The sequence below is a fragment of the Lampetra planeri genome, chromosome 22 (assembly GCF_965212315.1).
Source record: "Lampetra planeri chromosome 22, kcLamPlan1.2.h2, whole genome shotgun sequence".
Taxonomy (NCBI): Eukaryota; Metazoa; Chordata; class Hyperoartia; order Petromyzontiformes; family Petromyzontidae; genus Lampetra; species Lampetra planeri.
The window spans coordinates 12,639,920-12,655,760 of record NC_136128.1 but is presented as its reverse complement, the minus strand read 5'-3'; the positions used below and the strand labels follow the sequence as shown (position 1 = coordinate 12,655,760).

Sequence of the window (15,841 nt, the reverse complement as noted above, 5' to 3'; positions counted from 1 at the left end):
AGGGTGACTTTTAGATAAAAAAATATATTCTTGTTGGTCTCATTTTTGCCAACTTGCTTGTATTTTTTCTTGTTTTGTTCCAAAATAACGTTGGCGAATTATCGTTTGTCGCATGATTCATTCAATTCACATATCTTGAGCATAAGATTCATCTTTAATTCGTCAATCGAAGATCGTTGCATGTTTGTCTCAAATGAATTGCACAAGTAGTAGTTGACAATATTTGGACTAATTCTGAGACCTGATTAACCTGGGTTCATTTACCAGCTTGTGGCTACTCACATCAGTGGTGAGTGCTATATTAACCGGGTTTTGGCACTCCCTCCACCAACCCACGCCGGTGAAGTATGGTGAAATCGTTGAGTGTACTGAATGACGTAGGACTGGTGTGCTGAGCGATGGCCGTGTGCCGTAAGCATCGTCACGAGAGCGAGGTTCGCGGTCGCTTTCCCCTCCGTCCCGCAGAGCCGAAGCACGGCCCTCTGAACCTGCGCGTGGTGTCCATCCGCTCGCGGGAGATCAGCCTGCAGTGGGAGCCGCTGGGCTACAACGTCACGCGCTGCCACGCCTTCAATGTCACCGTGTGCTACCGCAGCTGGGCCACGAGGGGCCCGGCGGGGAACGGCACGGCCGGGGGCGCGGCGGCCGCGGCGGCGGAAGCCGGCGGCGGCGGCGGCGAGGAGTGTAGGGACGCCGGGAGGGCGGCTCATGGCTTCGTGCTGCCCGGCCTTCCTCCGTTCCGCAACCTGAGCCTGCAAGCCGTGCTAATGACGCCCGAGGGGCGGAAGGCGAGCGAGCGGGTGGTGACGCACACGGACGAGGACGGTGAGTCAGTTTAACACGTAGGCTTTCGCGACCAATATTGTTCATAATCAACGATTTTTGGGTTTAGATCGCGTTATTTATAAATGTGTCGTAACCCTCCACCACCCGACACGGCCAATCAGTAAAAAAAAAGTGTCACGTTGACAAAAGACAAATAGTTCACTGCTTTAGCCCACCGGTGTGTTGAAGCGTGGAACCACAACATTTACAATTTGAGTACGACGTTTCGCTGGTAATTGCATCCAGCATCATCGGGCAATTCGCCAGAATGGTGAGGCTCTGCTGTGTCTCCCGTTCTTATATAGAGCAGCAGCAGGGTGACGTCATCATTAGAAATCCTCTCTAATCAAGACGCTCATACATCGGGCTAAAACAGTGTCAGATGATGAAAGTCTAGTGAGAGAGATTAAACATGTTAAAGAAGCACTAAGACAGAATGGCTACAATAATGCTCAAATTAACAGAGCACTAAATGCCAAATCACGATCGCAAAGCAACACTGCTGAAAGCGATCAGATTATTAAAACAATAAAAATACCATTTATCTCAGGAGTAACTGACAAATTAGCCCGTGTTTTGCAAAAGCAAAAAATTACAGTAAGATTTGGTACAGTACACAAAATTCAACAACTAGTAACGTGCACTAAAGACGAATTGCCTAAATTATCAACAGAAGGTGTATATCGGATTAATTGTGTATGTGGCAGATGCTATATTGGACAGACAGGGCGTAACGTTAGTGTAAGACTAAAAGAACACCAGAGAAATATTAAACTATCGCAAACACAACTGTCGGCAGTGGCAGAACATGCTTGCCAACAGGGACACTCAATTGATTTTGACAACGTTGAAGTGTTGTGTAAAACTAGTTACTACTGGCAAAGACTAATTAGAGAATCCATTGAGATTGAGAGAAACAGAAATAACTTTAATCACTCAGACAGCTACAGGCTTAGTGCGGCCTGGAAGCGTATTATTAAATAAGATGCATTACAATTCCTTATAAGGGAGACAAGCACTAACTGATTATTAATGTAGCATAATCACAATAGAACACATTCCAAATGATTACTAATCTACAACTCGCATCGTAACAATAGCCTTATTACTAATCAAGTATATAATTACAATAACCCCCCCTCAAATCTTTGCACCTGATGAGTTAATGAGTTAATGATGACGTCACCCTGCTGCTGCTCTATATAAGAACGGGAGACACAGCAGAGCCTCACCATTCTGGCGAATTGCCCGATGATGCTGGATGCAATTACCAGCGAAACGTCGTACTCAAATTGTAAATGTTGTGGTTCCACGCTTCAACACACCGGTGGGCTAAAGCAGTGAACTATTTGTCTTTTGTCAACGTGACACTTTTTTTTTTACTGATTGGCCGTGTCGGGTGGTGGAGGGTTACGACACATTTATAAATAACGCGATCTAAACCCAAAAATCGTTGATTATGAGGACGGTGAGCTCTGCCCCCGCGCCTCGGGGTCGCTGCCGCTGGGGTTCGATTAGTCGCCGCTTTTTATTTGAATGGCTGAATGAAATCTGGATATCGCTGACCCAGACGAGATAGATAATGGTGACCAAATTGACACTGGTCCGCCACTGCTGTCGTACAACAAACCGGGGTACATCGTGGAAAAAATAATATTTCACAATACCAGAATAGGGGAGAATTGTGTGTAAACACTCCTCAAGAAGAGGACGATCCAGGGAAAACCAGGACAGGTGGCAACCGTGCTCATTCTGCAGGGCCGGCGGGGGAGGTCGCCCCGGGTGGAGAGAGATCACAGGGGGCTTAACGGGGCCTTTCCTTCTCACTCCGGCGACCTTCAAGGAGATTTCTTTCACTTGGCGCCAAAGCTGCATCTCGTTGTCTATTTATTAAAACAAATATTACAACTTTTTTGACATTTTGGGACGTTGAGATAATTTTTTCCTCAGCTTATTGGTTTTTAGAATTCTTGCCCAGAGAGAGCGAGCTTTCATCTGGCACCCTCTTGTACGACTGTGTATTTTCCTTTCCCACCTTGGCCGTATGTAAGCCGTGGTGGAAATGAAGATGAAAAGCTCCTGGCAGGACTCCCAACCTCCCTCGATTCGGACCGCGTACAATGAGGCCCTGTTTCCAGTGGGCTCGCCGGCCCCTTCCTTGACGTTGAGTAACATTTTCCACTGAGGCTGCCCTTTCGCCCCTCCGGGTAATTGAGTTCCTCGGTGTGCACCTTCCCGCCTGGAGCCAAGCCGTGCGGTTTTCGTGCGAGCGCCGACCCCGTTTTCCACGGCGGGCGACACTTTCCCGGGTTGCCAGAGGATAAAGGTTCAGCCCCGCAATGACTTAATCACAGCACGGCCGAACGGTAACCTGGATACTCCGCACGTGGCTGATTGAGGGTTGGCTGGTCCCGGTTGGGCTGCTTGCCTTTTAGTTTTGCTGTGGTCGTGGCTGCTTACCGGGACACATTGTGTGAATAAGCATATCTCACAATGCTGAAATCGTGGAAGATTGCATGTAAAATCATCATCGTGAGCGGTCCGTTATTATTATAATACAGCTGACAAAAATCAGGAGTTTAATTTCCCGGGAAGACTCATATATTGCCCTGGATGGCTGCCCCAGCTAGAGAGAAGATCCTGGGAAAACCAGGACCTCTGGCAACTTTACCTTTGTTCAAATCCAACCCTTGCACATTCTGTGCCACGCGGCTCTGCCGGTGCAACCAGCTGCTGCAGCGGCCAGCGCCGCCGGAATCCCCGCCGTGGGACGTTCGGCGCGATTGCGGGGGTCCGGTCGTTACTCTCGCCACCTGCTGCTGCGTCCAGCTGTAATTAAACGTCTACCCGAGCGCAAAACAAAACAACAAGCCACAAACGCCTCTCGTGGAGCAAACTTTACCCAGGCCTTGCATCCCACTCTGCAGCAACGATAATTTGAGAGCTTTGTCAAAAGGTTAAGGTGTAGCCCTGCAATTGATCTCCTTGCGCCGCTGCTGGCAGAAGGGCCTACACTTCCGCAGAGGCCAGCCATCTTAGAAGAGGTGGGGAGTAAACAAAACTTTACCCTACCACACGTGACCTGCCGATCGACGTGGGTGGACCATTTAAAGCAAAAATAAAACCCCTTTAAAACTGTGGCGCAGCAGCTGCACTGCCACAGCAACTCTAGTGATGTTACTCCATTGATGTTAAATGATTACATGTGAGCGTGACGTGACCCTCATCACATCTCTGCACATTTGAAAGGGCACCCCCAGTGGCAGTTGTCCCAATGGGCACAAGGTGGCTCGTCACCTTGTCGACAAGCGGGCATTAGTCTGCCCAGTAAGGGGCGATGATTGCTGAGTGTAATTCCACCGAGGGATCGATCTAGCCCTGGTTTGTGTCGCTACGAGACAGGAATGTTTTTTTTCATTGAGCCGCGTCTTCCTTCCAATGTTGGTGCAGTGGCTGTGGCCGCGGTGCGGTTAACGGGTGCCCCCGCTCAGTGCAGTTAACGGGTGCCCCGCACGTGGCGCAGTAAAGAGTGTCTCTCTTCCTCTTACTCCTCAGTCCCGGGACCCGTGTCCCTCGAGCGTGTCCAGGGCGTCGTCACCGAGGAGACGATCTTCCTGCAGTGGAGTGAGCCTGACGAGCCCAACGGCGCCATCGTCCAATACGAGGTGAGACCCGTGTCTGGCACACGCAAGCTCGTGCCGGACGTCGCTCGTTCTCCTCTGCTGTGCCACAGCCGTGAGTGCCGTCGATTCCCTGCCACTGACCGACTGCCTGCAAGTCCAGTTGAGATATCACTCTCCGTCGATGTTCGCCGTGAATGGGAATCAAACTAAGGATGGCAGGTTCATAGGGCGGCGCGCTAGTTTTTGCGCAACTGCTCCACCCAGAAACTATGCATATATAGCATTTTTATTATTTCATCATCGTCATCATCAGCTATGGTCGATCCGCTGCTGGATGAATGTGCTCCCCAAGCCGCCGCAACTTCTGATGATCCTGCGGTGCAACCATCCGCCCAGCAGCTGCTGCACACAAATTGATTTTTACTCCTTATAACTTGAATTTAAGATCAATAATGACTAAATCATTAAAAATGCATATGAATGTATTACTCACATTAATTACACGCAGACATTGTTGCCAAACAGGAGTTGCCACCAATAGACAAACTGTGCGAGACCATGCGCTTTGCGTCCATGGCCAGAGGCCAGCCGCCAGCGTAAGTCCTCGAGTCCCAAACTCCCCCGCTACCCACGGCACTGCACGCTCGTGCGGGCCCTGCTCAGGCCTGACACCCGCGTAGCGCGATGGACTGGGAGAGATTCGGAGCCGTCTGTCTCGGGAAACTTTGGTTTGCTGCCAGCTCCCCCGGGAGTTCTAAACAAGCAGAGCGTGAGAGCATGTTTACGTTCGGAGAGTCTCGGCCACCGGGCTATCGACCCTTCCAGCACCGTGGTGCTGCCCCAGCCCACTTACTCTTCTTAACACTCAACGTGATATCTCTAACTTGCTAAGTAGGGACATCGTATCGGGAGCCACACAGTCGATTGGTAATCCACTGCCGGAAGAAGGCCTCCTCCGTGGCGTGCAGGTCCGGGGGTTGCTGCGCCAAACACACCGCGCCGGTGAGTGGGGTTGGTGGACGGGTGAGCAGCATCCGTTCACGTGACACTCACCACTGAAATTAGCCAGGGCCGGGGGTCAAACTCAGGTCACCGGATTGTGCTGACAACTGTGCCACCGCTCCATCAGTGATGTCGTCACTCTTCTGCTTCTTGCCTCCTGCACTTCACATTTACTTTATGAGGCCTTCGTCCAGCAGTGGATAGATCGTGAGTGATGACGATGTCGAGTATAACGTGTGTTGTTAGTGTGTTGTTAGTGTGTTGTTAGTGTGTTGTTGTGTTGAATCGGAGGCGACGGAAAGTGTACGCCTAATAGACAACCTGCAGGCTCATTACATTTACAACACGGAGGAGCCGTCTGTCATTTACGATGATGGTGATGTCATTTGTCTGCCGAATGTCAATTTATCCTAGAGGGAGGAAACGCACTCTATTGATTGTTTTTGTATGCTATATATATCTCAATCTGTTTGCAGACCGTACACATCACACCAATTAATTACTTTACACTTTACACATCGCAGAATGAAAATTGTGCTTGTACCAACCATCGCCAAGGCTGCTTGCGAATGGCCTCCTTCAACATATTTAGCGTGCTGTGCTTTTTTGTGGAGATTTTTTTACTTGTTTACAACAACAACAAAAAATCCTTCTAAGATGTGCATGTTGCCTTTTTGGTGAAGCCCGCGGAATTGCAGATTCTTTAGCGGGGAACAAGACAAATTAAATTACACGCCCTCGTTTTTTTTTCACGCGGTTCAAGGGCATTCCGCTATTCAACACCAGGCTGCCAATAATTCACTCGTCCCGTTCGCATGGGGTGTGTTCCAGCCCCAGTCATTTGCCACAAGAGACACAAAGCACGCCTAACTCCTCTCGCGGTAAAGGCAAGGGCACTTGACGGACGCGTCACCGTTATTGTGGGAGCCCCTGGCTTAAAGTAATAAATAGAATCTAACGCTTCTTTTCATAAAGAGGGGTGGGAGAGGGGAGGGCTCTGTCTGGGTTCCGACAAAAAATAGCGACTTTGTGGGGTTGCTTTGATGGGTGCGGCGGTGTTCCGCCGTGCCAAGCACACGGCACACGAACTTTGCAATCGCTCATTGCGATTGCAAAGTTCAGGGACATCGATGTCGCGACGATTGTCACACCGTGGAGTTTCGCGTCGCATCGTGAAACCGGCAATCGCAGCACCCCTCTGCCCTTCTCCTGGCAGTGGGCCCAGCTTGCACGGGACTATTTGGTACAAACATCCATAACTACCTTGACGATCATACCTGTCTTCTGGGATGACAGCTCCTGGCGTTGGAGCAGGACGTGAGTGCAGTTGATTTGCCGTGGCACCTCGTCTGCTTCGCAGTGATTGTGCGTGGCCATTAAGGGGAGTTTTGAAGGTGGTCGATTTGCGTTATTGTCTAAGACTCATTATGCACTGTGGCGTGGGAGCAATGTTGCGTAGTAATTTAATATAAAATGTACTTATTATTCTCTCAAAGTAAAAATAGATTTCTCAGCCCCTCGGCATCCCAGAATTATGTTGCCAGACAGTATTGTTTATTCATGATAAAAGTTGTTTATACAAGCAAACTATTTAGCGTTTTCAACATTCGGTGTGCCATCAGCAGTATGTGTTTAATTAATTATTTTGAATTTTTTTTATATCTGGGAAAAAAGTGTATTTATTTTTTGGATTTGTATTTTTACATGGTGCTTTCCACTTATTTACTATTAATGAAAACACGTTTTCATAACTCGCGAAAACCTCTCAAATGTAAGGAATATGAAAATAATTGTAATTGCAGTGGCGGGTAGCTCGGAGGTCAAACCGTGGAGCCAGCGAGTTGATAGTCTGAGCCTGGTCACCCAATGACTGTACAAACTAAACCCATCAAATCAAATTTGACTCGGCGCTTGATTCGGTGCGATGATCCCACTGGGGTCTAAGTGGCCGCGCGGCCGAGTGGCGTCCCGCCGCCGTGCCTCCGTGCGGCCGCGAGTCGGCGAGGCCCGGCCGCGACGCTTGCGGTCACCGCCGGGCCGTTTGGCCGTCGCCCGTGGTGACGTTCCGTGTCGCCCCGCAGGTCTTGTACAGCGCCGTGCGGTCGGTGGACCCGGCGTTCAACGTGGAGGACGAGCACGGCCAGGCGCACAAGCCGGCCAACGAGACGCAGCACCTGTTCCCGGCTCTCTACCCCGGCACCACCTACTCCTTCTCCATCCGCGCCAGCACCGTCAAGGGCCTCGGGCCCTCCGCCACCGTCTACTTCACCACCAAGATCTCAGGTACGCCGCGCTACCGTCACGCTGCCGCTCGCGACATCCGGGGAGGGCAGACGTCCGCGGAGGAGACGGAGCGACGAGATCGGCTCACGTGCGGGAGCCAGGTGGAGTGTTGCCACCGTGAGGGACGCTCTTAAATCCAGCAGCGATTCTCTCGTGGCTGATGATACGTCGCCGTGTGATCCTTGCAGTGGGAAGTTTGATGCAGTACTGTGATTGTGTTCTATCGATCCCCCAGTGTGGATGGTCTGAGCTGACTCATTCGAAATCCCCCGGTTTGGTGAGATGAACATTCTGCTGTGAGTGAGGGGGGCCCTGTGAGGTGCCCGAGTGGTACAGCCACTGTGGTGCCCTTCCGTGGGGGAGGGGGCCATGTGACCTCCGCCCCCCACTTCCCCCTTAATAGAGAAGCACCCACACTGAAGATAGATTCTCGACATGCTCACCAATTAATTTCCATCTTGACAGCAGGAATGTGCTTGAAATTGTGGTGTATAGTTTTTTTTACGTAACGCAAATTAATTGAAAAACCTCTCTGTACGTGTTTATACACGCAAATAGTTGAAACACTTGTAGTAATGTTAATTAGGATGGGAGCTGAACAGGTATTTTATAAGTGTGGTATGTGTGTGTGGAATGCAGTGGCAAGCACACCGCTCTACGAACTCGGTAATTCGAGTTTAATTAACGCTCATGATCAATACCAGTGACGATTATTCTCCTCTAGGTCTACTCAGCCTGAAATGAGGACCTGGTGCAGTTTGTAAACATCGCCATTAGGGAGACAAAGACGTCCGGTCATGCAGCTGGCCCTCACTCGCTTAACAGCACTTGCCCCATAAGTCTATTAAGGTTATGCGGAGGATCTTTGTCTTTATGTGTTTGAGTGTACGTGTAATGCGGGCGTAAGCGACCTTCCGGATGTGACGTCACGGGGGGTGGAGTCATGTGACGTGGGGGGAAGGTTCGGGTCCTTAAGCGGGTAAACCGGAAGGGGAAGGCAGTCGGGGTGTGAGCGGAAAAGAGTGAGGCCACGCGGGCGAGTGTGGAGAGGGGGGGGCGCCGACGGCCATCGGGAGCCAACCCCGAAGATAAGAGGAAGCTGCGGAGTGGTGTGCAGCTGCAGAGGAGACAGCCAGAAGGGCTGCGTGTTAGAGGCAGCGGTGTGGCTGCCAGGAGGAGCTGCGGAGAGAGAGAGAGAGAGGGCTGCGTGTTAGAGGCAGCAGTGTGGCTGCCAGGAGGAGCTGCGGAGAGAGAGAGAGACAGCAAGAGGCTGTCAGAGCTGCGGAGGGAGAGGAGTTGCAGCGGGTACAGCCAAGGGGGGCTGTGTGAGAGAAACAGCAGCGGAGCTGCTGTTGTGGATCGGGCCGACATTGGAGTCAGCACCGTGGAGAAGCTACAGAGTAAAGACAGCCGTGTGGGTGTACAGCACGAACCGAATAAAGGACACTGAGCCAGACATCGTGGTCCAGTCGTTTATTACACTGGTGTCGGAAGTGCAACGGCATGTCGAAACAAGTGAGGAAGAAAGTTAATCCGGCGCCTGCATCGGCTTCTTCGTCCGACGACGACGAACTCCCTCCAACCACGGATCCTGTTGGGGTGGTGGAGGAGAGCCCGGCTGAGGCGACCACGGGAACGGGAGTGGAGGATGTTGGCGCGGTGGCGGGTCCGTCGACATCATCAGACGCGGATCAACGATGGCAAGCGATGGCGGTACAACTGGAGGCACTTAAGGACGTCCTGGCGCATCTATGCCATCTCGTCGCGCCAGGGACGATGGATGATGCAATTGGTGCTCCGCGGGCCGCCACGTTGCCTGTCCTGCCGCCGCCATTGCCCACGCGGCAAGAGGCCGCCATTTTGCGCGCTCCGTGGCGCCAAACCGCCATCTTGGCCACGCCGCGGGCCGACGCCATTTTGAATTTGCCATCACAACCACCACCATTGGAAGACGGCGGGAAGAGGAGTCGGAGTCGCCACCTTACAACGGTTAAAGAATTTTCCGTCGGTGGGGACTGGAGCGCGTTCGCCTGCCGCTTCTTGGTGGCGGTACGCACAGCAAGATGGACCGATGCGGAGGCTTTGGAGGTGTTGCCGACTCTCCTGGACGACGAATCTGTCCGATTCTTCCGTTCCATAACGACCGATAAGAAGGCAACTTTATGTGGTGTTTTTCAAGAAATGGCCGATGCTTATGAGCCACCAGATGATGCGCATCGGCGATTCGCTCAACGACAACGAGCACCAGAGGAGTCGCCCGTGGCGTTCAGGGGTGCGGTGCTGGAGCTGGCCATGGCAGCTTATCCTGAGACGCCACAGGACCTGCTCGAGCCTCTCATATTAGGGAAAATGTTGGAGCTGTCTCGGGATCTAGGGATCCCCATGCCTGTGTGTGGGCATGAGAAGCTAACTTCCCGGACGGCTGCTAAGTGTCTCGATGCGCAATTCAACCTCCGTCGCTGGAAACAAGTGACGGCGTGGACGGGGGGGCCCGTCAAAGAAGGGGATGCGCTGGGGTGGAACCCTGCGCAGGCTGTCTATGTTCCGGATGACCGGGGCCCTCAACAACTGACGGCCGCCTCCGCTCCATGGACGGGACGCGGCGGGCCGAGACCGCGCGCGGCGCTACCAGAACGGGGCCGTCAGGAGGCGAGGCCTGCGCTTCGGCGCAACGAGGCCGAATGTTTCCGCTGCGGGCGTAGGGGCCACTACGCCAGAGACTGCTGGGCCCGCTTCCCGGCTCCGCCGCAGCAGGAGGCCTCGGCACCGGTCAAGTCGGCTAAAGATCCTCCGAAACAGGCATGTCGGCACGCACCAGACACTCGGCAAGGCTTTCCACCTCACCCATCACCGTCGTTGCGCCATCCTAACGTTGTGATTAAAGCATGCCCTTCGACGGGGCCTTGTCGCTCGGTCACGCAATGGCGCAAGTTGGCACGGAGAGTCGTCGCGGCCGCTACGGGCTCGTCCACTGTACCGGGGTCTATACAAGGGGTGGACGTACGCATTTTGGTCGACTTTGGCGCGTCTGCGACTATTATTTCGGATGTCATTTTTCATCTGTTGGGCATCCCGCCGGGGGCTGTGCGTCCGGTTTATGGGTCGTGCGTCGCTGCGAACGGGGGTAGCATGGGTATCGTGGGTCAGGTGGATGCTAAGATATCTATTGGGGATGTGTCGGCCTCGGGTGTTGTGTTGATATCGAGATCTTTGGCGGTTCCTTGTTTGTTAGGCACCGATTTTTTGGCTAAGATGCCCATTTTGATCAAAATCAATGAGAATTGTATTGAACTGCCGGGGGGCCGTCAAATCTCGTTTCTGCCGTCGCCCTGGGGGCGACCTGCTTCGGCCGTACAAGTGCAGGCGCTGTCCGTCGCTTCTGTGGACATCCCACCTGGTACACAGATGCTTATACCCTTGCGGTATCGGAAGCCCCTGCCTGATCGGCTAGGAGCAGTAGGGGTCTTGTTGTCACCGTCCGCCGCGATAACAACCGGGTTGGCGTTAGTGGGGGCACAGACCATCGTCCGGCCGGATCAATTACCGTTTTTACAGGTGCTTAATGCGGGGGGAGAAAACGTCCGTGTCCCGGCCGGTACGGTTGTGGCACATGCCACTACGGCATTTGCGACCCATGATTGTCCACATAGCCGGGGAGTTGTTGCTGGGGTTTCCGAGCCAAGGAGTTCGGATGATCGTTGGGTTGCTCATTTATGTGACGAAAATTCTTCCCTGTCCATGGAGCAACGTGGTGCGCTGCGTAAATTGTTGTTGACATATTCCGATGTGTTCAGCTCCGATGATTTGGATTTGGGCCGCACTTCGTTGCTTTACCATCACATTGAGACGGGCGATGCTGCCCCTATTCGATTAAATTCGCATCGGATGAGTCCTGCGGAGCGAGAACACGTACGGGGGGCAGTGGAAGACATGTTGGCTGCGGACATTATATCGCCATCTAACAGCCCATGGGGCGCTCCAGTCGTCTTGGTTAAGAAGAAGGATGGCAAATTGCGATTTTGTGTTGATTTCCGCAAATTGAATAAGATATCGGTGGCAGATGCGTACCCCCTGCCGCGTATGGATGACTCCCTCGACGCATTGTCGGGGGCTAAGTTCTTTTCCACACTGGACCTCTCTTCGGGATTTTGGCAGCTTCCCCTTGACGAGTCCTCACGGGAGAAAACCGCATTCCGTACGCCGCAGGGGTTATTTCAATTCAACTGTCTCCCGATGGGATTGAATGCGGCCCCTGCTACATTTCAAAGATTGATGGAGCTCGTTTTGACGGGGTTGCAGTGGGAGACATGTCTTATATATTTGGACGATATCATTGTCTTCAGCCGCACATTTGATGAACATTTGACGCGGCTGGAGACAGTGTTCACGAGGATGCGTTCTGCCAAATTGAAATTCAAACCAAAGAAATGTCACCTACTGCAACGGTCCGTCCGCTATTTGGGGCACATTGTGAGTGCTGAGGGAGTGTCCACGGATCCGGAAAAGACGGCGTGCGTCCGGGATTGGCCGACTCCGGCCACCGTGGGGGATGTTCGGCGGTTTTTGGGATTTGCCTCGTATTACCGAAGATTTGTGCCGGGTTTTGCGACGATTGCGAGGCCCTTGCATCTCCTTACGGGTAAAGGACGGAAGTTTGTTTGGGGACAGCCGGAGGAGGCGGCCTTTCGGAGTCTGCGTGATCTATTGGCCACGGCCCCAACATTGGATTATCCCGATTTCGATCACCCATTCATTCTTGATACGGACGCGAGTGACACAGGTATTGGGGCGGTGTTATCACAGTCTAAAGGGGGTGTAGAGCGTGTCGTGGCGTATGGTAGCCGAGTCTTGTCTCCTGCGGAAACCCGCTACTGTGTCACTCGCAGAGAACTATTGGCGGTTGTTTTTTTCCTACGGCAATTTCGACCATACCTCTACGGTCGTTCTTTTATTGTGCGTACGGATCATGCGGCCTTGCAATATGCCCTTAAAATTGACCAGCCATCCGGACAGTTGGCACGTTGGTTGGACACGCTACAGGAATTTTCCTTCCAAATTCAACATCGGAAGGGAGTGCGCCATGCGAACGCTGACGCACTTTCCAGATTACCGCGGCGCGCCCCTTGTAAATGTGAGTCGGGGACGCATAGGTGTTCGCCGATTCCAAACCCCCCTCAGCCGCTTACGTTGGCCGTCGAGAAGTCGGACACTCCGATGGAACCGGGACCGGCTGACGGGGTTTTGAATCTGCCGCGGTCTGTCTGGATCCGGGAACAGATGATGGATGAGTCATTGGTGTCCTTGCGGAAGCGGTCTGCTAAGGACAATGGGAGTCCGAGTACGGCTGTGGGGCCGCAAACCGCTCTCCGAGATGGTCTGCTTATGTGGCGGGAGGGGTTCCAGGAACGTTGGCGCCTGGTGGTACCAACGTCCTTGCGATTCGAGTTGATTAGAACCCTCCATTGTGACACTCTCTTACATTTAGGGGTGCAGAAGACCTTGTTGACGTTGCAACGTCATTATTTTTGGCACGGCATGGCGACAGATGTCGTAGGGCACGTGCGCGCGTGCCCTGCGTGTGCACGACGTAAGCCGCCGAAACATCCTTACGTGCCGCCTCTCCAGTCGATTCAGGTGTCTCGAGTCAATGAATTGGTGGCACTGGACATATTGGGACCTTTTCCACCATCGGCGAGGGGTAATAAATATTTGCTGGTAGGGGTTGAGTAACTCTCCCGTTGGCCGATGGCCTGGCCGTTGCCCGATCAGTCGGCCGCGGCCATTACCGACGCCTTTTTGTTTGGGTATATTATGGATAAGGGGGCGCCTGAGAGACTCCTCACGGACCAGGGCAGGAATTTCTCTTCTAAATTATTGGCGGAAGTGTGCGCGGGCCTTGGGACTAAGAAAGTACGGACATCCCCATACCATCCGCAGACGGATGGTATGGTTGAACGGCTGAACAGGACATTGTCTGCCATGCTTTGCCATACCGTGAGTGAACAACAATCAGATTGGGATCTGCACATCCCCGGGGTGCTTTCGGCGTACAGGATGACGCCTCATGCGGCTACAGGATATTCGCCGTTTTACCTTATGTATGGTCGGGAAAACGTGCCGCCGGTGGATGTGCAATTGGGAACTGGGGTGAAGGGACCTCGTAAACCACTTCCTGAATACATTCAGGACACGGTTCGCCGAGTCACGGAGGCGCGGGAGAATGCCCGCGTGGCTACGGCCAAAGCCCAGGCCCGGAACGAGCGATATGCGCGACGGTCTGAGGGGGAGTGCCCTTGGAAGGTTGGGGACCTAGCCTGGCTTCATTGTCCACAGGTACGTCCGGGGACCTCGCCGAAATTGCACAAACCCTGGCATGGTCCCGTACGCCTCATTGCGGTTCCCAACCCACAGTCAGCACGCGTCCAGATTGGGTCTCGTCGCTGGGTTGTGCATACGTCGCGCTTGAAACCATATGTTGCTCCCTTACATGATGCGTCATCCCCCAATGTTGCCTTGCCGGGGTCTGTTGCTGCTGACTCTCCCCTGCCTGCGTCCATTGATCTTGCTAGAGCGCCTGTCGTACCTGTTCCAGACAGGCCGGCCGTGACATTGCGGGGGACGAGGGGCCCTGCTCGGAGGACGCCTGCCAGGTCTGCGGGACCTTCGAGCCCTGCAGCCCTTCCGACCCAGCTGCGGGCACGGTCACAGGACAAGTCCAAGACTAACTCTTTAGAGACACGGGACGGCGGTGGACTTCCAGCTGCGACAGGGGGATTACCCCCTGTCATTCCTCGACTTTCATCGCGTTCCCGTTCTGCGAGTGGGCCGCCGACCGTCCGGGACGGGCCGGCGACCCGCACACGTTCCAAATCGCTTACGTTTCGTTGATTGTTGTTGTCTTGTTATTTTTTTCTTACAGTTGTATTTATTGCATGCTTTTTGTACGTTCGTTGATGTTAATTGCGTCGTTGTTGTTGTTCTTGCTGTTACATTGTATGCTTAGTGTCCTTTAGGGGGGGAAGCTCGGTTCGCCGCATTACGATTTGCTATTGGTCAGCCGAGGTCGGCTGGGATTTTTCTACGGGGGAGGGTGGTGTAATGCGGGCGTAAGCGACCTTCCGGATGTGACGTCACGGGGGGTGGAGTCATGTGACGTGGGGGGAAGGTTCGGGTCCTTAAGCGGGTAAACCGGAAGGGGAAGGCAGTCGGGGTGTGAGCGGAAAAGAGTGAGGCCACGCGGGCGAGTGTGGAGAGGGGGGGGCGCCGACGGCCATCGGGAGCCAACCCCGAAGATAAGAGGAAGCTGCGGAGTGGTGTGCAGCTGCAGAGGAGACAGCCAGAAGGGCTGCGTGTTAGAGGCAGCGGTGTGGCTGCCAGGAGGAGCTGCGGAGAGAGAGAGAGAGAGGGCTGCGTGTTAGAGGCAGCAGTGTGGCTGCCAGGAGGAGCTGCGGAGAGAGAGAGAGACAGCAAGAGGCTGTCAGAGCTGCGGAGGGAGAGGAGTTGCAGCGGGTACAGCCAAGGGGGGCTGTGTGAGAGAAACAGCAGCGGAGCTGCTGTTGTGGATCGGGCCGACATTGGAGTCAGCACCGTGGAGAAGCTACAGAGTAAAGACAGCCGTGTGGGTGTACAGCACGAACCGAATAAAGGACACTGAGCCAGACATCGTGGTCCAGTCGTTTATTACATACGTATGAATCAGAATCAGGATATGTATTTATACTGGAGGAATCCGATGAGCTATGAAGCTCTTGTTCACAGATGTCCACGAGTGTGTGTTTCTACAGAAATTACAGTACCTCGTTTGCTAATTCATGACTGTGTTGTGTAAAAAAAAAAATCCCAGTTTTTAAAAAATACATTTCTATTTTAATTACTGAGTTGCAGAGGTCATTAGTAACGACCCCTAACTCTTCAGTCCTCTTGTAGTGCTTGAGAGTATCGCAGTCTCGTTTGTGAGAAAGTTTGGCGGAGCGGTTCGCGCGCTGCACTGTGAACCCGAGGTGGCGAGTTCAACTCCCGGTCACAGCGAGCGTCAGCAGTGAGCAATATCTGCACTGGTTCTCGGCACCCTCTTCACAGCACTGACCATCGTGGTGAAGTATGGTAAA

General features: G+C 53.2%; 1 protein-coding gene across 4 annotated transcripts in view; it reads left to right on the top strand.

Moving 5' to 3' along the window:
• LOC144725064 (receptor-type tyrosine-protein phosphatase kappa-like) overlaps window positions 1-15,841 on the top strand; it is a 201,470-nt gene that overhangs the window by 76,160 nt on the left and 109,469 nt on the right. For all 4 annotated transcript variants that reach the window (XM_078604519.1, XM_078604518.1, XM_078604520.1 and 1 more), the window contains exons 9-11: window positions 466-825; window positions 4,381-4,490; window positions 7,532-7,733. In XM_078604519.1, the coding sequence (XP_078460645.1) occupies window positions 466-825; window positions 4,381-4,490; window positions 7,532-7,733 (672 nt within the window). The remainder of the gene's footprint in view (window positions 1-465; window positions 826-4,380; window positions 4,491-7,531; window positions 7,734-15,841) is intronic.